At 44.0% G+C, this 21,096-nt stretch overlaps 1 protein-coding gene across 1 annotated transcript; it reads right to left on the bottom strand.

The window, feature by feature from the left end:
- Positions 1-8,454: 8,454 nt before the first annotated feature.
- LOC117644848 lies at positions 8,455-21,090 on the bottom strand. Its single transcript, XM_034384493.1, has 9 exons — positions 20,932-21,090; positions 20,691-20,797; positions 14,732-14,912; positions 12,851-12,964; positions 11,857-12,063; positions 11,196-11,339; positions 10,032-10,247; positions 9,128-9,490; positions 8,455-8,886 (listed from the first exon to the last, which is right to left on the bottom strand). The coding sequence occupies exons 1-8, from the start codon at positions 21,061-21,063 to the stop codon at positions 9,173-9,175; spliced, it is 1,419 nt and encodes a 472-aa protein (XP_034240384.1). The 5' UTR covers positions 21,064-21,090; the 3' UTR covers positions 8,455-8,886; positions 9,128-9,172.
- Positions 21,091-21,096: the final 6 nt, after the last annotated feature.

Raw genomic sequence — 21,096 nt, 5'->3', positions numbered from 1 at the left:
GTTCTAAAGTCTGCTGTTTTTTATAGATAAATGGGGCATTCCACGTCAAACCATCATGATCCAAAACGCACTTGCTCACATCCGGCTCCCAATTTTTTCTAGCATAGCCTACCACTCAAGGACCACCCATAAATTTTTTTGAAAAAAATGTTCAGAACTTTAACCGTGAAATTTTTTAAAATTCAAAATAAACTTTCAATTTTTTTTTTTTAAAAAATTGCGTCTGTAGGTGCTCAAATGGTTGAAAACAGTAAATGGCAACATAATAAAGTGAGAAACAAGGGTAGGACCCTTAGCCTTTGCCAAAAAGGGCGTTTTTAGCTAAAAATAACGGTTTTTTGAATTCCCAAATCACGCCATCTTACTTTTTGACCATATTGGTATCAAAGGGCCCTCGGGCCCGGGGGTACTCTAACTGCCTGCGAAATACTGGGGACGGCAATCCATAAACACCGGAGATATTGTCAAAAAACTTTAAAAGTTATCTTAGTTGATCGTCAAAAATTGACTATGCCCAAATTCTTGTTGGCTGAGCGATAGCGAAGCCCTTGCCGTGTTTGGGCGCGCTGAAAAGTGACTGGTCGTGCGTCTGTCTGTGACTTTGTACTCACCAACGATTCTCAGCAACTACAGTGGCTATAGTTTCAAGATTTCGTATTTAACGTCGCCTTAGTACCCCCCAACACGAGTTTGTTTCAAATCGTTGTTTAGTATCGTTTGAAATATTCAAAACATATTTTTGAATCAGGTCATTAGCTTGGTTAGGTTGGCAGCGCCGCAGCGCTTACCAATTTCTCATACCTGCGGGTCCGCGGCTCTCAAATACGGGACTTAAGCAAATGAGCAAATAAAACTAAATAAAGAGCAGAAGGGTTTGGAAATGAGATCGGCCTTAGTTTTTCAACATTCTTGAATGATTAAAACCCTTTTGGAACACCAACACAGCGAAATATGGAGAATGGATTCGAAAATTATTTACGTGTTTCGTTCCCCTCTCCCTCCTCCCCTGTCAGAGGGGAATCATCTTCAGGTCAGTGCACTTTTGACAAAGCATTGTAAAAAGGATGTTTTTATTTTGACCTTTTATATTGTGTGCATCTTCTTATTTCATTCTAGTGTCATCCTCTTTTTAAAATTTTCAAACTGGAGGAAATCAGGGAAATGCATAAATAACTTGTGTTGACATTGGCAGGCATACTTAGTTTGGACTCGAGAAATTCATTCTATTGCAATGCTGCAAGCTGACAAGAGTACAAAAGTACTAACATGAGTTTATTAATAGAATCAATATATGGTAGTGTATATTTAATCCTAATAGAGTTTGAATTGATATTGGTTTCAAAGAGACGACTCAGGTTTTGAGCGGTGAGTGAATTGGTGATTGGATTTGGTGAGACGATTCCTTTAACTTCTCCGAAGTTAATATAACTGGTACTACTCAGTATTGTTTACATGAGTAAGATAAATTATGTCGGTTCATTAAGCCTTGGGTAGCCTTGGCATTGGACTCTATGTGACGAATCACTGGATTTGACAATAATTGGTCCCCGTTAACTGGTTTAGATCAGCCTAACCTAAACTGACTCTCTTAATATTTACTGTGATAACATGTTCCAACCAATATTCACTGGTTCACAATGAAAGAATGACAAAATGTTTCATAAATATAACTTATAAAATTGTGAGTTCATTAGTTACAAAAAAAGAGTTATCGAATAGTGACCCAAGCACACGAGTAGCCAATTAAGCGATTCAATGCTGGCAATTGAATTTTACTCGACTGAGGGATTCGCTTTGGTGTGGCATCAGGAAATTGGTGACGACAGAGGGTGCTTCATGAAGACAAATAGGAACAATATACAGAAATTGAGTCTAAAGTATTGTATGTAGTTTGCAGTGTACTGGTCACAAAAACTACATTTATTTCAATGCCAATCCTACATTTTCAACTAGAGCTACGCAATTTGGGCAATTTTAACACCAGACCTATATTTTCATCCCATATTAGGTCATTTTGGACCAAAAATTTCAAGTCAAGTTTTATATTGTTTCCTGCAGTTTTTTGTGTGCTGAACTCAAAAATGACTTCCAAAATTTTCCCAGACTCACACTTACCCAAATTTTGACCAATTTTGGACCAAAATTTTTAAATTGAGTTTGACGTTGATCCCAGCAGTTTTTGGTGTGCTGATAACGAAAATCACTTTCATTTCGACTCCAGACTTATATTTTCATCGCAAATTAGATCATTTAGGACCAAAATTTTGATGTCGAGTTTTACATTGTTTCCTGCAGTTTTTGGTGTGCTGAACTCAAAAATGACCTTCAAACTTTTCCCAGACTCATATTTAACCGAATTTTGACCAATTTTAGACCAAAATTTTTAAATCGAGTTTTACATTGATCCCAGCAGTTTTTGGTGTTCTGATAACGAAAATCACTACCATTTGTACCCCTGGTCTAAAGTTCACTGAATATGAGCCCAAAATATGGACATTTCGTCTACTCAAGCATAGTCCAAAGTGCACAAAAAATGTCCATTCGCATCGCTCAGCCACACTACGCGCCCAGACTGAACGGCGCGTACCCCTAGTAATGCTGACCTTCAGCTTTAAATGGTTCCAGAGAGTTAAGACAGACACTAGGACAACATTTTAATACACGGGAGCTATATGGGTGTCATACAGTCAATTTTTGACGATCCACTAAGATAACTTTTGGAGTTTTTTGACAATATCTCCGGTGTTTATGGATTGCCGTCCCCAATATTTTGCTGGCAGTTAGAGTAACCCGCTAGGGCCCTTTGATACCAATATGGTCGAAAAGGAAGATGGCGTATTTTGGGAATTCAAAAAACCGTTATTTTTAGTCAAAAACGCTCTTTTTGGCAAAGGCTGAGGGTCCCAAACCTGTTTCTCACTTAGTTATGTTGCCATTTACTGTTTTCAACCCATTTGAGCGCCTTAAGACACAATTTTAAAAAAAGTTTTGAAAGTTAATTTGAAATTTCAAAAAATCGCTACGGCCGAAGTTCTGAATATTTTTTTTAATTATATGAGTGGTCCTTGAGTGGTACACTACAAGATCAAATGTGTGCTTAGTACACAGCTGTGGGAGCGTACACTGTTAAAAAAATTCTGAAAATTCAGACCAATTTTGTCAGACTTAGCGGTCTGAATCTGTAAATCAGACTTAATTCTGAAAAATCAGTGCATGCTAACGCATTGCACGGTGTTCCGGTTGTGGAAATCAATTTGGAGTCTGTCGTCTAAACGTTACCGTAATTTACGTAACTTTGAATCCTACCGGTATTTTTACATCCCTAACCTGATTCAGTTAACACAATGGCCATCTCAGGCCATCTCGCGATCTCGCGACTTACAGTGCTCATGTTCGCCAAACGAAAGTCATCTGCGTTCCGAAACCACCCCTCCCGAGTTTATATAGTTTGTCAAACCAACCGTCGTGCTGATTACAGAATTGAGGAAAACATCACAAGAGAACCGCAACCTTTAAAAGCAAGCCAAACAATCCAACCTCAGCGCGACTACTCGTTTTTTCAGCCCCGCGATTTTCGAAAGGGCGCAGACGCCGACAAAATTGTTGCCAACCCCCGAAAATTAATTTATTGCGTCTTTTCTGCTACGAACTTTTTACTGACAGACTTCAAAGATGTTCCAATGTCGCGATATGGTGCAATGCGTTAGCATTGGCATTTTCGAATTTCACGGCGTTTCGATTTCTTTTTATCAGCGACTTTAAATTTTGACAGTTGGTAAGATGGCACTGTGTCGTTGCCATGGAGACTTTTTTTTCATGTTTTAACCATTTTCTAAGAACACAGACGATTTTTTGTCACTTTGATGAGTCAGGATGCTTAGTTTTGGGGAGTAGCACATTTTGTTTTTGAAACGTTTCTGGAAAATGTGAAGGGATAAGGGTGCTTCATTGTTGCAAATTTATGTTTTTGTCGTTTACGTTAAATTCTTACGATAAATTTTCGAAATTTTCAGGAATTTTTATTTTTTTACGATAAGGAATAATTTGGCGGAAACCATTTTTAGATTGGCGTCGGCGGAAGAAAAAAATTTATCCGTCCCGGGCAATAGGGGTCCTCCTTCGTCGGAACCCCTAAAAATCAGAGTTTTTGTCTTAGTTCTTAAACGCTTTGTCTGAAAGCTTGGTTCAGACTCGAAGTGTCTTAATATTTGTACTCATTCTCAAAATTCATATGAACTTGCGTCAGACTTCCCAGACCTCAAGAGTCTGAATTTCGGATTCAGACTACTTTCTGAAATATGTTCAAAGATAAGAGAAAATTGGACAACTTTCTTCCAAACCTAACATTGGGTTAACTCACAATCAGTCTTACATTCAATTTAATCCGACTCCGTTTCGGGGACTTCAGACAAAACGAAAGCATTTTTCTCTCCGCTAGGTGGCGCCAGTGTCAGTAAAGAGCCTGCTGTTGTTAAAAACGTTTTTTTCTGTTAAATTTTTAATATTTTTAACCCAAAATGGCCATCACTCTATTGGCTATGACGAAACAAACGCTCCCATACCAAATTTATATCTGTAGCAAACGCGCGAGTTTAACAATTGACATTTGAAGTTACCTCTCGCGGGTGGCTCCGTGCCGTCTTTTCCTTGGGTGCGTCAGGCCAGCTCCAGATGAGTGCAGGGAAGAGTCCCACATCGGGGACATTGCCCTACACTCACTTTTTTACCTAGACGGATCCTTGGAGTACGTCTCTCCTTTGAGGTTCGGATGCGAACACTATCATTTCACCGAGTTACGGGAAAATTTCCTGCTGCCACATTCAGACAAAACAATCTAGTAATTGAGACAATTTTGTCTGAATTTTTCAGACTACGACCTGTCTGAAAGGTTAAGACTTGTGTAAGTCTGAAAATTTCAGACCAGGATTTAGTCTGAATTTTCAGTAGGATGTTCTGCATATTTACTTCAGTCAAAAAAGTCTGAATTTTCAGCAAAATTTTTTAACAGTGTACTTGCAAGCACACATCTATAGATGTATGCTTGGACAAGCACACATCTATAGATGCATGCTTGGCCAAGCACACAGCTGTAGGAGTATGCCTTTAAGTGGGTGGGATTAAAGTGTGCTTGGCCAAGCACACACCTATAGATGTGTACTTGCCAAGCACACACCTATAGATGTGTGCTTGTCCAAGCACACTTTAATCCCACCCATTTAAAGGCATACTCCTACAGCTGTGTGCTTGTCCAAGCATACAGCTATAGATGTGTGCTTGTCCAAGCATACAGCTATAGATGTGTGCTTGTCCAAGCATACAGCTATAGATGTGTGCTTGTCCAAGCATACAGCTATAGATGTGTGCTTGCAAGTACGCCCCCATAGCTGTGTACTAAGCACACATTTGATCTTGTAGTGTAGGTTATGATAGAAAAAATTGGGAGCCGGATCTGAGCAAGTGCGGTTTGGACCATGATGCCTTGACGTGGAATGCCCCAAATATAAGAACTCAATAAACAATTACTTTCATGAATGCCTGAAGCAAGGTACGAGGTGAAATCACTCTCAGTCCAGTTCAAGTTTTCGAGTCTGAACCTGGCCTGAAAATAACGAATGTAATGTTAGTTTCCCTTTCTGGATTCAGACCACATCCTTTGGGCTCCTCTCCGTGATATTTCAACATACTTGTTTTGACTCACAATGAGCGCCGCGTGATGCCAGATGTTCGGAATATTAATCGTCTTACCTTGATTAGCTCCATGCGTCATGTCTTGGCCAAAGGAAGGACTAAGGTCGCATTTACTCAGTGATAGCAAGGCTGCCTGACGGATGTGGATGCCTACACTCCACTAATCAGAAACTCGATAAGGCAAATTATTAGTAAAAGACAAAATTTTAAATGTTGATGGCGGTCAATGAGCGGAAGATAATCACATCATTGTTACGGCCGGAGTCCGAAAATACGTCAAAAATTATGCCTTCTGACTCGGTTGAAACTGAGCCCTGTGAGACAAAGCCTTTTCAAGGATTCGGCTAAATGTACACTGCACTTGTAAAGAATCACTTTTAGGCTCAATGTGAAAAGTGACTCAAAATGAGGAAATGATGCTGGTAACGGATATCTCTCTTAGCCATGTTCTCCCTATAACTCGGAATGAGAGAGCTTTTAAAATTCAAGGGTCACTTACTTTCCGTAAGTGTGGGAAAAAGTACGAAAAATTACGAATGACTTCACGGCTTCATCTCTCATGACTCAACTCATGACAAACATTTTTATACCCTTTGTTCCTCTGACGAGGTTAATTCATTTCTGTTACCACTTTTGGACTTACGTGAGTTTGGTCTTTTAAAATTTGTCCAGCAGAGAAAAAGTACAGAGGGCCCACTTTTCGGAGAACACAGTATGTACTGTGATTGTGAAACCACGGTGAAAACAACAAATTTTGGCACTTGATGAATCAGTCATACCGTACGCTCGAAGCACGTTACTGACTTTTGGCTCGTTTTGTCAGTACTTATGCAAGTGGTTTGTGCAACCATAATACGTACTTTTCCTTTTTTAAAGAAGTACATGCAGTGACAATTTGGTTTTGTACATAATTTTACAAAGGAAATTAGTCATACTTACGCAGAAAATGCTAAGTGTTGTTGTTGCTTATACGAATAGGTAATTAATGAGGAAAAAGTCAGTAACGTGCTGAGAGTGTAGTGTTGCGTTCTCAGGGTGACAGTCGTACGCGTGGTAACGCCGAGCATACCTCGAGTTCCATCAGTAAACTGAGTAAGGTGAAAGGAAAGGGAATAGGAAGCAACTACCAATATCTGGTATCGTGTAGTAAGCTGGCAACGTTTGCAACTTTCTTTCTTGAAAAAAAAAGTCGTGTTCAAAAGAAATGAAACTTGCCTTTATTTTTCTGGACGAAGCAAAGCACCCTTTCGGCGGTTTTCAACGTTCAAAATATACCCCCACCCCGAGCATTTTTTAGCTCTAAAGAACTTATACGGCGCAGAGCTGCACTGACTATTTTCTGCATGTGATACAAGAGAAATCTGACAAAAATATTCTAAGGTTTAATGACTTAGAAGAGGCATGGTTAAGTTACAAATGCGTTACAAATGCATCAAGTCTCCAAGGTTCCGGCCGGTCTGGGCCTAGATTCACTCTCATTACAGGAACGTTCCAACGAACGTGACATAATGTCACGTTCGTCCGAGTATTGTCACATTCGTTTCTATATGAATCGGCCAAAAATAGCCTTGTTCACATTCAAACGAACGTGACACAATGCTCAAACGAACGTGACAATTTGTCACGTTTGTTTTAACGTGATGTCACATTCCTGGAATGAGAGTGTTATCACAGCGTAACAGGCAACCCCCGAGATTTCCGAACGATCCCAATATCCTACTAAACTTCATCTTCGTAATACGAACAAAAGGTTTAGAAGGATAACTGCGCATCGAAGTTAGTAACCTATGGTGAAGAGTTCTCAGTACCGTCAACGGGGGTAACTTGGGACACCGGGGGTAACTTGGGACAGTCTGTCCTGTACAGCTTGTTAGTGCTGCCATTCCGCGACGGGGGTTCCTAGCGTCAAACCCGCGGCAGGGTTTCCTTTCAAAGGCCTCAGGGCACGCGCGGATAGGTAGAAAAGGTGCATAACATAATAATTAGTATTTGAGAAACGGGAAACTACATAGTAGGGTTTTTGACAAAATTTGTCAAACATTGACGACAAGTTGACCCTAGTGCAAGGAGTGAAATGCATTTTTGGCCGATTAGTCTCTCTGGGTTGTTAGATCATACACAGACAATAAAGTTCGCAAAAGGGCGTTGATTATAGTTTTCCAATCTTCGGTCCAGACTTCATTTTCTCAAAAATCGAAATTTTACGGGGTAACTTGGGACAGTCTTTTCCTCATGTTTCCAGCAGTCGTAGCCTCCTAGGAGTTGACTGACCTGGTTCCTGACATAACTTAAACTTAGGATTTGACGCTCATGATGGAAAGAGATGCCTTGCTCTGCAGTTTTGTCTTCTGGTAATCCATATTTTGAAATTTTCAGAAAATGCCTGGAAAATACCAGTAGAAAAGAGAGTTCCGCGTAGAGCCCTAGATATAGTCCAATATCGGTCCTACAAGAGTTCCTAGGCCTGAAATTTTGGTCTATATGTTGTGACTTAAATTTATTACGTCCATTAACATCAATAGATGCATGGGAACGTAGCTAATTACCTACTGTCCCAAGTTACCCCCGGTCATGGGGTAACTTGGGACACTCTTTCGGGACCGCTTGGAAACGATGTAATCGAGGCAAATGAACCAGACAAGCATGAAATCATGGGAAAAGGGTCAAACTTTAACATAGTTAGGATCCAATGGTCTGGGTTGAGAATCTTGCCTCTGGCGTTCAAAAAACGTGAAAAAGTGTCCCAAGTTACCCCCGTTGACGGTAACTTGTCACCAGTTTCAACATATTACGATCAAATTTCTCAGCATTAGGACAGATTTGTGTCGTGAAGTACTGAGTAGTATTTTATGACAGCACGGTATTTCTCAGAAGGAAATTGGGCGTGTATACACGCATATCTAAACGCATGGGGGAATATCTTGTATGCTTCACTTCACGTGGGACGTCTTCAAGCGTAACTTCATGCTTGATTCAAGCTTATAGTTACGTTGTAACTTTATCAGTGCAGCCTCCTTTTTAAATGTTGTACAGAAGATTCTCCATATTATGGTGAAAATGTTCCATATTATGGTGATGCAGCTGACTTTGTAATATACCATCGAGAATTCATTGTACCTTGTAGATATTTTGACGAATTTCGTTGGTATTATGGAGGATATCTCCACCATAACACTGCCAAGCCAAGTGCGAGACAGTCTCACACTTGTAGGTGTGGAACATTCTGTCTCACCCTTACATGTGTGAGACACGGTTTGTCCTACACTTGCAGGCGTGGGGCCCGTGGCATCGAACCACAGAGCTAGCGTAGGCAGCAAGTGTGGGACAAGCTGTGTCTCTCACTTGCAAGCGTGAGACAAAAGTGACTCAAACCTGAAAGCGTGAGACGAAATGTCCCACACCTGCAAGTGCGAGACTGTCTCACACTTCGATTGGCAGTGAACATGTTGGTGCAGCCTTCCACCATTTACAATGTCGCCGGCACTTAGAACCGCTCCCACTTGACCTTGTGGCACTCGGTGCACTGCACTGTGGAGCCCAGCGCGGCCCGCACCGCCGCCACCTGCGCGGGGCAGTCCGCCGTGCTGTGAGTCACGTACAGCCTCACGAGCACGATCCGCGAGGAGTGCAGGCCGCTCTGCACCAGGAGGGCCTCGAGGTCGTTGCACGCCCAGGGCCACTTGCCGCCCCCCGGGGTGCCCACCTGCAGCCAGAGGTCGTCCAGGGAGGCGCTGTGGGCGCGCAGCAGCGACACCAGGGTCGGCCGCGGAAGGCCAACCGCACGCAGCCACTTGAGGCTGGCCTGCGACACACCCAAGAGAGACAGACGTGTGAATACTTCGAAACCAAGTTCGAAACCAGTTTTCAGAAGTGACACATTTTTTAGACTAATTGTTGGTAGAATCAACGGATTACGTTTCCGACAGTTGCAACTTTGTGTATTAGCAGTTTACGGACAATTTCCTAAGGATCCTTAATTTGACTCAACATTTAACTAACACTGCTGTCATAACGTGACATTAGACAAGACAATGTTCGCTTAAGGTTAAGGGTACGGACTTATGAAAGTACTTGCAAAAGTATATCCATACAAAGTCGAGCATTAAAAGAATAACTTACCCTTTTGAAAAGATGTTAGAAGTTAAGGGTAAGAACTTTAACTCTTATCATAACGTTATGATGCCCTTATGAGGTAAGTTAAGGATCCCTGCAATTTCCACGATGAATTTTCGAACAAAGTTGGAATTTTTATTTTAATGGTTGAAATACTTAAGCGCCGCAGAAGCGCCAGACCGAAAACAATAGGGGTTCCCTAAAAAGTCCATGAAGGTCTGAGGGTGTACCTGCGGCAGGTCCGGGAGGACGGGGGGCCGTGCGTCCAGGTAGCCGTCGCACTCCAGCTCCAGGCGCCGCAGCCCGGCCATGGCGTGCGCCTCCCGGACGTGCTCGGCGCAGGGGCTCTTCATGTACAGCTCCTCCAGCGTCGGGGCGGCGCTCCGCAACACGACCAGGATCCAGGCGGGGTCGCGGTCACACCGCACCTTGATCAGCCGCCGAACCTGCACATCACCGGAACTGCCTCAAAATTCAAACCGTTATTACAAAGAATCCATTCATCAGAAATGTCGCAATTTTTTTCGTGGCACCTTCAGAGTGCACTCTTTGAAAATTTAGATGACTGGGAAGTTATCGGAACGCCCCTGTCAAAATGCGAGGGGGGTGATCCATGTTTGGGTCAGACCCAAACACGGATCACTAAATTCAGTTAAATTTCAAAGCTCTGTAAAGTTCAAAGTATTTGTTATTAAATGATCAGTTCTTGGGAGGAGGTTGTCTTTGTGGTAATCTTGAAGTGTATAGAAGAAAATATGTCATCGCTTGTTTGAGCCGAAATACAGGTCATGTCTAAACAGTGATACATGTTTGGGAACCTTACCCTATACAAACCAATTTACTTTGTTTTACGAAGAAATATTTCGGAAATTTCGAAGTATTTTCTTTGAAAGCTTATGTATTCTCAAAATACTTTGCTACAACACGCTGCTTTTCTTTGTAGGGCCTGAAATAGTTTGTAAGGTGTTCTCAGTGCAATTTTACTGAGAATGCAAACGCTATTGCAACACTGCTTCCAAGTCTGAGACAGTCTCACACTTCGAATAGCCAAATTTGACGTGCGTACATTGATAACGCCCGGGCTAGCTAGCACTGCAAAGCTAGTGGTAAGTTTGCTGCCACAGATTTGGCAAGCCGGTTTGAATGCCAAAAATTGGCAAGCTTGACCTGGAAATACCACTTAGCTTGCCAAAAGTTGGCAAGCTTGCCCTGGACATACCACCCAGCTTGCCAAAATTTGACAAGCTTAAGAAAATTTCCAACCAAAGCTTGCCAAATTTTGGCATTCAAAACGGCTTGCCAAATTTGTGGTGAGCAAACTTACCACTGGCTTTGCAGTAAGACCAAGCCACAATTTTTTCCCACGTGGATTCGGGGGGCTTTCGAGTACTCACCCCTCGCTGCCGCAAACGTGCCAACACGTTTATCTTCTCCGTGCGTTTGCTGGGAGCAGTCTGGCTGAGGTTGTGCAAGTCGAGCTCTTGAATACGCCCTCCAACGGCCGGTACCGATGGCTTCGCTTTCCGCGGGACTGGCTCCTGTAAGCACACGTTCCTTGACATAGCGCGGAATTCTTGAGTCTACTTTCTCCGTACTAAATCCTTTTCAATTTATCTTACTGTGTCTCGCCGTTTCACAGGAAAAGATCTTTTTATCCCAGGTCATGCCCGGTCGAGACTTCCTTTCTCGTATCCGTGTAAATCACACCAAGTTTCATTCATCATTTGTCAGAGATTGGAGAAACAACGGAGGTAATTTCGAAAAGCAACACTGGTTTCGGAGTCGAAGTGGAGTGCATCTTCATGCTGTTGCCAGTTATCCACTGCAAAGCCGGTGGTAAGTTTACTTGCCACAAATTTGGCAAGCCGTTTCGAATGCCAAAATTTGGCCAGCTTGGCCCAGAAATACTCTCTTGCCAAAATTTGGCAACCTTCTGAAGATTGCCGACCAAAGCTTTGCCAAATTTTGGCATTCAAAACGGCTTGCCAAAATTGTGACAAGCAAACTTACCACTAGCTTTGCAGTGATCACCGCGTTAAGGGTAAAAAATCTCACCTTTCTGTTTTCAGAGTTTTCGTTGCTGCCTTGCTGATGAATGTCCAGCACCAGTGCGTTGAGCAGCTCCACGGGGTCTCCCTTCTTCAGCTCCTTCCACTTGTCGCCGAGCTTGTCCTGCAGCTGTGCCTGCAGCCCGCAACTGGCCTCCACCAGGCCGGCCGCCTCCTTCAGTCGGTCAAGCTGCTCCAGGTCGAGGTTAGCACACTGGAAAAACAAAGGCGTCCCGTGTCGGTCTGATTAGGGCGCAATAAAATCGGGGGCTGTGTGCATTCTGAAAACATGTGGCACCAAATAATTTGGTGTGATGATGCAAACCATCCCGAGGCACAATGATATGACAAAAACTCAATTTGGAGATGAGTCTCATTACTCCCTTCTTCCGCTTCCTGGATGAAATATGACAGCAATTTCGGACAATTAACGTCGATGAAAGATCACACCAAATTGTATTTGAACAGTTTTGCACGTGCTCTCATACAATTTTCAATTTGCGACCTGTTTTGCCCAAATTTTTACATGGAACCGCACAAATTGTAGGGAAATAACGCAAAAATTAGTGCCAAAGCCATATGTGCGTGCACAAAATAGTTCGAAAGGCACGTATGCACGTATTTGTGCATACATGAATTGATCAAACACGGCAAAAAGACGACGTCCGGGTTTCCTAGGCGCACCCTGGAAAAATGCGTTTTTTTTTTCCAAGGTGAGCCTGGGAAACCCGGACGTTGTTTTTCCCGTGAAGGAATTTTGTGTGTACATAAACATGTAGGGCGAACGCATGAAGGAAGGTGTAACGTTACACTACAAACCTAACTGTCTACTAAGTACACACTTACAAATGCATGCTTGCAAGTACACACTTACAAACGCATGCTTGACGCATGGAGTTATACGGCGTCAAGCATGCGTTTGTAAGTGTGTACTTGCAAGCACGCATTTGTAAGTGTGTACTTAGTAGACAGTTAGGTTTGCAGTGTACGCTTTGAATTACCAGTTCATCGATTTCCTCCAGGGTTCCGTGCTCCACTGCGTGCCGCAGGGCCCTCTCGGACTCCTGCACCTGCTTCAGGCTGGCCCTCCACTCCACCAGCTGGCTCTCCACGGCCTGCGCAAAAAGATGAATGAATCCGCTTTTATCAATCTCGAGTGGCGTGATGAAAAATTTCTCCGAACCGAACTGAGTAAGAGCACATACCATTCGATTAACTCAAAAGGTGAAATGAGCATTTTTTTTGTTCTTCTGGCAGTTTTAGTTTGGAAACATAACTTTTTTTTTGTTTCGATTTTGAAAAGAGTTGAACTCAGAACTGCAGATAGGTGTGTACTTTTCTTCGAAATAATTACAATACACTGTGCCCTGATTCCATTCGAATTCGACTCGGTAAAAACGGTTCCTGGTTTTCACAGGACCCCTGGAAATCGCCTATGGATTTGCCATAGGCTTCCTGAGAAAACCAGGTACCGCTTTTAGCGTGGAGGTACGCTGAAAATTTTGGCAATCCCTTGATGACAAAGTCCAGGCTAATCTTCCTCATAAGAATGACACATTAACAATTAATGACAAGAAGTTGTCACGCCCATGCACTAGGTATAGGAGCTTTTACTTTAAAAAAAAGGTCACCCATCTGGGATGAAATAGTCATCTGCAGTTTTGTCATAAATGACAACAAATTTTTGCAAAGTATGTTCTCACACCAGTACAGTCTTCATCGGCAAAGAGTCGACCGGCAAAGAGTCGACTTCGTGCGACGATCCCCGCTTACGCAGAGGGGGTGAGCTCGGGCCACAATGGTTTTATGGCCCCCCTCCCGAGCTCGGAGCACTACCGGAGCTTTTGTCCACCACCATTTGCTGTTCGGTTTTCGTTTCGGCAAAAAGTCGAAGTCCGGTCCCGACCCGTCGACTCGGGATCCGGACAATTCGTCCCCGAAAATTCGTCCCAAGGACTTTTGGGTCCGCAACCGATTCGCCCCCGGTAAAATTGGTCCCCCTTTCAAATTGGTCCCCAAACGTGTCCCCGTTTTTAGAATGGTCCCAGCCGGTACGTTCCCCATGCCGGACTAAGACATTGAAACGAATGTGACACATGGTCATGCCGGACTAAGACATTGAAACGAATGTGACACATGGTACCTCTTGATTTATGTCGTGTCACATCCAAACGAATGTCACACACGTGAACTGTCACATTCGTTCCAATGTGACATGCCCGAATGTTCACATTCAATCGAACGTGACACCCCATAATCCGGCAATCATGGCGTGTCACATTCAAAGGAACATGACAAATTGAGCATGTCACATTACAACGAATGTTACAGTACGTGGGTGTCACAATCGTTTGGATGTGATGCGACATGCGTCCATGGGTACCATGTATTAATGTCACAGTTCTCCAGCTGATTGAGTGTCACACCCGGAGTAATGTGAGAAAGCGGTGCCCGGCGGTGCCGTATGTCACATTCCTTTGTCTGTAAATTTTCGCCGTTTGTCACGCTCAAACTAACATCGCCGTTATCACGTTCGTTGGCTACCAGTCTTTAGGTAAGTGTTGTAGATCGCTACGACACTTACCACGAGGCAGACGACATCCTGTGCTACCTGCGCGCCGTCGGCCACAACGTGACGGAGAATATATGTATAAAAATCTTTGGCTGCACCTGTTCTTTCTTACAGTTTTGAAGTAAACAAATGAAATTCTGAAAAACATTATTTAGGGGCAAATTGTCTAGGGACCAGTCATATTTGGGGACGAACAGTGTGGGGTACTTATTGTCCCGGGGACGAAATGGGGGGTACCAATAGTTCGGGGACCAATTTTCGGGGACGAATTGTCCTAGACCCGTCGACTCTTTGGCGATGAAGACGGTACCTGAGCGGCGCCCTGCAGCATCTCCACCACCCTCTCGGCCTGCTCGGCAGTGGTCTGCACGCCGCTCGGCAGGCCGCTGCGCACGATCGTCTTGGGGCGTTTCTTGCCGGGGGAGAGGAGGACGTGGCCTCGGTCCACGCACTTCGCAGAGGCGACCGTGCTGCAGTCCCGGCAGCGCATCCTGCGAACGGGCCGAGAGAGGACGGTACACATACACTGCAAACTCAAGTGTTGGACAAGTCCACTACAAATCCAAAGGTCATACTTCTCACCACTCCAGAGGCGAGAAGTTTTGGTCAGACAAAAAAGTCTCGCCACAAAACGGTCAGACACAAAATTCTCACCACAAAATGGCGCGTAACTGTCCGGCCCATAACGGCCTTTGGGTGGCGGTCAGACACAAAAGTCTCGCTAGACTTCTGTGTCTGACCGTTTTGTGGCGAGACTTTTGTGTCTGACCAGATGTTGGCGAGACTTTCAGGTCTGACCAAAACATGGCAAGGCTTTAATGTCTCGCCATATTTTGGCGCAAAGTCTTTTCATCCAATTTGCAGTGTCGACACTTGTATTACTGGCAGTCAACGAATGTGACGTCACGTTCGTTTACAAGTGAAAACGGCGATGTTAGCTTGAGCGTGAGCGTGACAGTCGAACGAATGTGACACACCGCAGCGCTTTGCCATATTACTTCGGGTGTGACACGCACTCAGCTGGCGAACGTGACCTCACATTCGTTGGCTACCAGTGATGGGCGCAGACCGAGGGGCAAACAACTTGAATTTAGGTGTACATTTTCCGTGAAATAACGAGAAATAACGGTGAAATAACGCCAAAATAGGCGTGAAATAACGGTGAAACAACACGAAATAACGCGAAATAACGTTGAAATACCCTTGAAATAACGTTGGAATGAGCTAATTTATTTAATACGTGCAACGCCTTCCCATGACCCCCTCCGATTTTGACCAAATTTTTTTTCTGAGATGCCCTTATGGTAAGAAAAAACATCCTAAAATATTAGGTCGCTAAAAAATTTATTGGCCGAGAAAACCAATGTTTTCTAAATTTGCCACTTTTTTTACTTAATTTGGGAGTTTCTTTACTACTCTGAGGTTTTTGGCGCTAAGGGGCTGAAAATTGATATCCTTATGTAAAATTGCCCAAGGAACAAGAATATGGTCACAGATTTGACCTACGACCGATATCTTGCGACATACGTACCCAAAACGACCAAATTTTAATGAAAATACCCAAATTTTGGGGAAACGGTCAAAAATATTTTTTATCCACGATCCGTTGACGCCATCTAGTAGAAAAAGAGCTAATAAAGCCAATGAGCACACGCCCATGTTTGTAGCTCAAACCGTTTAGAAGCTGTAAGGCGTCAAAGTTGGAGGTTTTTTGAGGGGGCCTGAAAACCGGCCCTTTTGACCTCTGCGCTCAATGTCCGGCACCCGAGCCGTACCAGCCATGATCCTTGCTTTCGAGGTGAGGTCTGCGTGCGCAATGGGAGTCAAGAAGAGGGTGAAGCGGCACAGCGTTTCTGAACAGGGTCCTCTTTAGAGCGCCTGAACAGCCGAGGGTTGGTAAGCTCACCAAACGGCGCTTGGAAAGCACTCGCCGCACCGTGGGCTCGCTCAAGGCCACGAACAATGCCATTCGGTGTAAGTCTAAAACTGTCGCCCTCGACAAGCTTCGGATTCTGTTGGCTGCCCCTTCCTTCTCTCTCTTTCCCACATGGTCCAAAGCCGTGGCCCACGACCCCTCAACCTGCCCCCAATACCGGATATATTGTGTGTTGATTCAGATGAATTTCAAGCTTTTTGTCGGAAGCTGTCGCCCTTTGGGAAGCTTAGGAAGTTCTTCGGAATCTGTCGGCGTTTCCCCCGGCGGTTTTCTCACTTTCCCAACCCTGAGGGGTTGAGGGCGATTTAGCTCCATAGTATTATGACCCAAATTTGGGAGTCATGATCATGACTCTTTCATTCTCAGGGTAAAATGCTCTTTAACTAGAGACAAGTCAATAACAGTCTGAGAGTGCGGTCGACAGCTCGAGGACAACGCAAGGTTCACACGTTCACACTGGTCAGAGAATTAAGGGGAGTCATAATGAAGTACACTGTTAAAAAAATTCTGAAAATTCAGACCAATTTTGTCAGACTTAGCGGTCTGAATCTGTAAATCAGACTTAATTCTGAAAAATCAGAGTTTTTGTCTTAGTTCTTAAACGCTTTGTCTGAAAGCTTGGTTCAGACTCGAAGTGTCTTAATATTTGTACTCATTCTCAAAATTCATATGAACTTGCGTCAGACTTCCCAGACCTCAAGAGTCTGAATTTCGGATTCAGACTACTTTCTGAAATATGTTCAAACATAAGAGAAAATTGGAACCTAACATTGGGTTAACTCACAATCAGTCTTACATTCAATTTAATCCGACTCCGTTTCGGGGACTTCAGACAAAACGAAAGCATTTTTCTCTCCGCTAGGTGGCGCTAGTGTCGGTAAAGAGCCTGCTGTTGTTAAAAACGCCTTTTTCTGTTAAATTTTTAATATTTCCAACCCGAAATAGCTATTACTCTATTGGCTATGACGAAACACATGCTCTCATACCAAATTTATATCTGTAGCAAACGCGCGAGTTTAACAATTGACATTTGAAGTCACCTCTCGCGGTTGGCTCCGTGCCGTCGTTTCCTAGGGTGCGTCAGGCCAGCTCCAGATGAGTGCAGGGAAGAGTCCCACATCGCCGGGGACATTTCCCTACACTCCACTTTTTACCTAGACGGTTCCTTGGAGAACGTCCCTCCTTTGAGGTTCGGATGCAAACATTATCATTTCACCGAGTTACGGGAAAATTTCCTGCTGCCACTTTCAGACAAAAAAATCTAGTAATTGAGACAATTTTGTCTGAATTTTTCAGACAACGACCTGCCTGAAAGGTTAAGACTTGTGTAAGTCTGAAAATTTCAGGCCAGGATTTAGTCTGAATTTTCAGTAGGATGTTCTGCATATTTACTTCAGTCAAAAAAGTCTGAATTTTCAGCAAAAAATTTTAACAGTGTAAGGGAAATTTAAAGGGGCATTAGAACTCAGGGAAAACCGTAATAAGGTTAGGGAAAATCGCAACCAGGATAGGGAAAATTTTAAAAGCTGGCATGAAGTGTAAGTAATGCGTAGTAGGGGTGCTTGCTTAGCTCATGCGTTTCGCTCCGGAAATCATTAATACCTATTAATACCTATTTATACCTATTTATTGAACCTTGCGAATAAAACTTGAGAAAAAGGTCAGAGAAAATAGAAAGTTTCACCCTTTCAAGAAGGCCAAATTCAGGGAAAACGAAAACGGGAACCTGTTTGAACCTTCAGACAGCGAGCTAACGCCTTCGAACAGCTTTGGATTCTGTGTCGGCCGCAATCTCCACCCCCCTCCTCTCTCTTCTTCTTCTTCCTTTCCCACATTGCCCAACTACCGCCCTCGACCCCTAAACCTCCCAAACACTAAATGAATTGTGTGTTGTTTCAGACGATTTTCAAGCTTTTGTTCGGTTATGGTCTCAAGCTGTCGCCCTCAGGAAGGTTCGGAAGAGAATCGCAAGTCGTCGGCTGCCCCTTCCTGGTTTCCAACCTTTCCCAACTTTTCAAACCCCTCGCCCTCGACCCCTCAGGGTTGGGAAAGTGAGAAAACCGCCGGGGGAAACGCCGACAGATTCCGAAGAACTTCCTAAGCTTCCCGAAGGGCGACAGCTTCCGACAAAAAGCTCACTGTAAAAAAATTTCTGAAATTTCAGTACAATTTGTTCAGACTGTGCAGTCTGAATCGGTAATTCAGAAAAATGCTTTGAATTTTCAGACTAGGAACTCTGAAATTTGAGATCACACCGGTTAGTCTGAATTTTAAGCAGAAGGTCTGAAAATTCTGATAAACACTGCAAACCTAACTGTCTACTTAGTACACACTTACAAATGCGTGCTTGCAAGTACACACTTACAAACGCATGCTTGGCTAAGTACACACTTACAAATGCGTGCTTGCAAGTACACACTTACAAACGCATGCTTAACGCCGCATAACTCAATGCGTCAAGCATGCGTTTGTAAGTGTGTACTTGCAAGCATGCATTTGTAAGTGTGTACTTAGCCAAGCATGCGTTTGTAAGTGTGTACTTGCAAGCACGCATTTGTAAGTGTGTACTTAGTAGACAGTTAGCTTTGTAGTGAAGTTTTCAGCCTTGTCATCCTGAAACCTGTTTTCATAATTTTGGTATGAAAATTTTGACAGATTGTCTACTAATCAAGTCTAGACGTAAGGCGTTGTACTATAAATTTATCGGAAATAATAATGTACACCCGTGCTTCACGCAGATTCGTCTGTGTACGGTAGATTAACCGTAAGAGTTGTCCGAACTTGCATTCTGGACTTGCCGAAAGGAGCTGGTATCCTCTGAAGAGAGTCACGCGGCACGGCTTCCCCCGCCGCCGCCAGGCAGCGCAGCGCTTGAAATTCATCTGAATCAACACACAATATATCCGGTATTGGGGGCAGGTTGAGGGGTCGTGGGCCACGGCTTTGGACCATGTGGGAAAGAGAGAGAAGGAAGGGGCAGGCAACAGAATCCGAAGCTTGTCGAGGGCGACAGTTTTAGACTTACACCGAATGGCATTGTTCGTGGCCTTGAGCGAGCCCACGGTGCGGCGAGTGCTTTCCAAGCGCCGTTTGGTGAGCTTACCAACCCTCGGCTGTTCAGGCGCTCTAAAGAGGACCCTGTTCAGAAACGCTGTGCCGCTTCACCCTCTTCTTGACTCCCATTGCGCACGCAGACCTCACCTCGAAAGCAAGGATCATGGCTGGTACGGCTCGGGTGCCGGACATTGAGCGCAGAGGTCAAAAGGGCCGGTTTTCAGGCCCCCTCAAAAAACCTCCAACTTTGACGCCTTACAGCTTCTAAACGGTTTGAGCTACAAACATGGGCGTGTGCTCATTGGCTTTATTAGCTCTTTTTCTACTAGATGGCGTCAACGGATCGTGGATAAAAAATATTTTTGACCGTTTCCCCAAAATTTGGGTATTTTCAGTAAAATTTGGTCGTTTTGAGTACATATGTCGCAACATATCGGTCGTAGGTCAAATCTGTGACCATATTCTTGTTCCTTGGGCAATTTTACATAAGGATATCAATTTTCAGCCGCTTAGCGCCAAAAAACCTCAGAGTAGTAAAGAAACTCCCAAATTAAGTAAAAAAAGTGGCAAATTTAGAAAACATTGGTTTTCTCGGCCAATAAATTTTTTAGCGACCTAATATTTTAGGATGTTTTTTCTTACCATAAGGGCATCTCAGAAAAAATTTTTGGTCAAAATCGGAGGGGGTCATGGGAAGGCGTTGCACGTATTAAATAAATTAGCTCAATAACAATGAAATAACGTGAATTTGAAAAAACGGTGTACAAATTTCGACGAAGTTGTTTGCCCCTCGGCGCAGACCAGTTTGCCCTGAGCTTGCAAGTGTCGACCAGTTGTGTCCGACGCTTCGAAGTTTTGACCACAGCAGGCGTGGTTAAAGGAAGGAAAAAGGGAGGGGGGGTCTGATAGTAGGCAACCAGCAACACATTCCCCTGTGTGTAGCCTCCCCCCCCTTTCTCCTGTCGGGGACTCCTTGAACCGCGCGTGAAGTTGTCGCAGAATCACAGGAGTCATGGTAGAATCACTGACTGGATCTACACACCAAATGTCGGGACTTTTTTTGTTCCACGATTTATGCAATTTTAAGCACATCCGACGCTGATACAATTTCGTTGCCGTCTGGAGACACATTTTATCCTACGCCTGCTGCAAATTGTACTTTCACTAGACAATTTGCCCCGCCCGGCGGCGGACACAAAATTGCATCACAACCGGATGTGCTTAAAATTGCATCATTCATGGGACCAAAAAGGTCCCATGACATTTAGTGTGTACTCACTTGGAAAGTGGGATGGAACTTCCACCGGGAGACAAGCGCTGTTTCTTCTCGATTAACTCGAGAACGGCGTAGTTGTCTGGCAGTGACAGAACTGGCGTCGAAAATTCCTGGTGCCAGTAAACAAAGAAGGATCAATTTTGCTTCGTCACAACCACACACTCATACCAGGAGTGTCACGCTCGCTTGGATGTGAATCGGACAAAAATTAGTTTATTCGCAGACAAACGAACGTCTGACTCACCTTGCGACAGGCTGGGCAAACCTGCTTGTGCATTCTGTGTGAACAATGTCGGCAGACGGAGTGTCCACAGGGAAGCGTCTTGGGCCGCCTCTCGACCAAGTCGAACTCTTCCAGGCAGATATCGCACTCCATCGTTGGGAATGCGGCGGAACTGCGTGAGTGCAC

Source organism: Thrips palmi, unplaced genomic scaffold (assembly GCF_012932325.1).
Source record: "Thrips palmi isolate BJ-2018 unplaced genomic scaffold, TpBJ-2018v1 HiC_scaffold_18, whole genome shotgun sequence".
NCBI lineage: Eukaryota > Metazoa > Arthropoda > Insecta > Thysanoptera > Thripidae > Thrips > Thrips palmi.
Note: the sequence above shows the minus strand (reverse complement) of the source record. Positions and strands in the feature narration are given on the sequence as shown.

Coding starts and splice junctions, on each gene's coding strand:
- LOC117644848 (XM_034384493.1), bottom strand. CDS start 21,063: ATGGAGTGCGATATCTGCCTGGAAGAGTTCGACTTGGTCGAGAGGCGG. Junction 20,798..20,931: donor TTTGCCCAGCCTGTCGCAAG/GTGAGTCAGACG, acceptor TACTGGCACCAG/GAATTTTCGACGCCAGTTCT. Junction 11,340..11,856: donor AAAACTCTGAAAACAGAAAG/GTGAGATTTTTT, acceptor GTGTGCTTACAG/GAGCCAGTCCCGCGGAAAGC.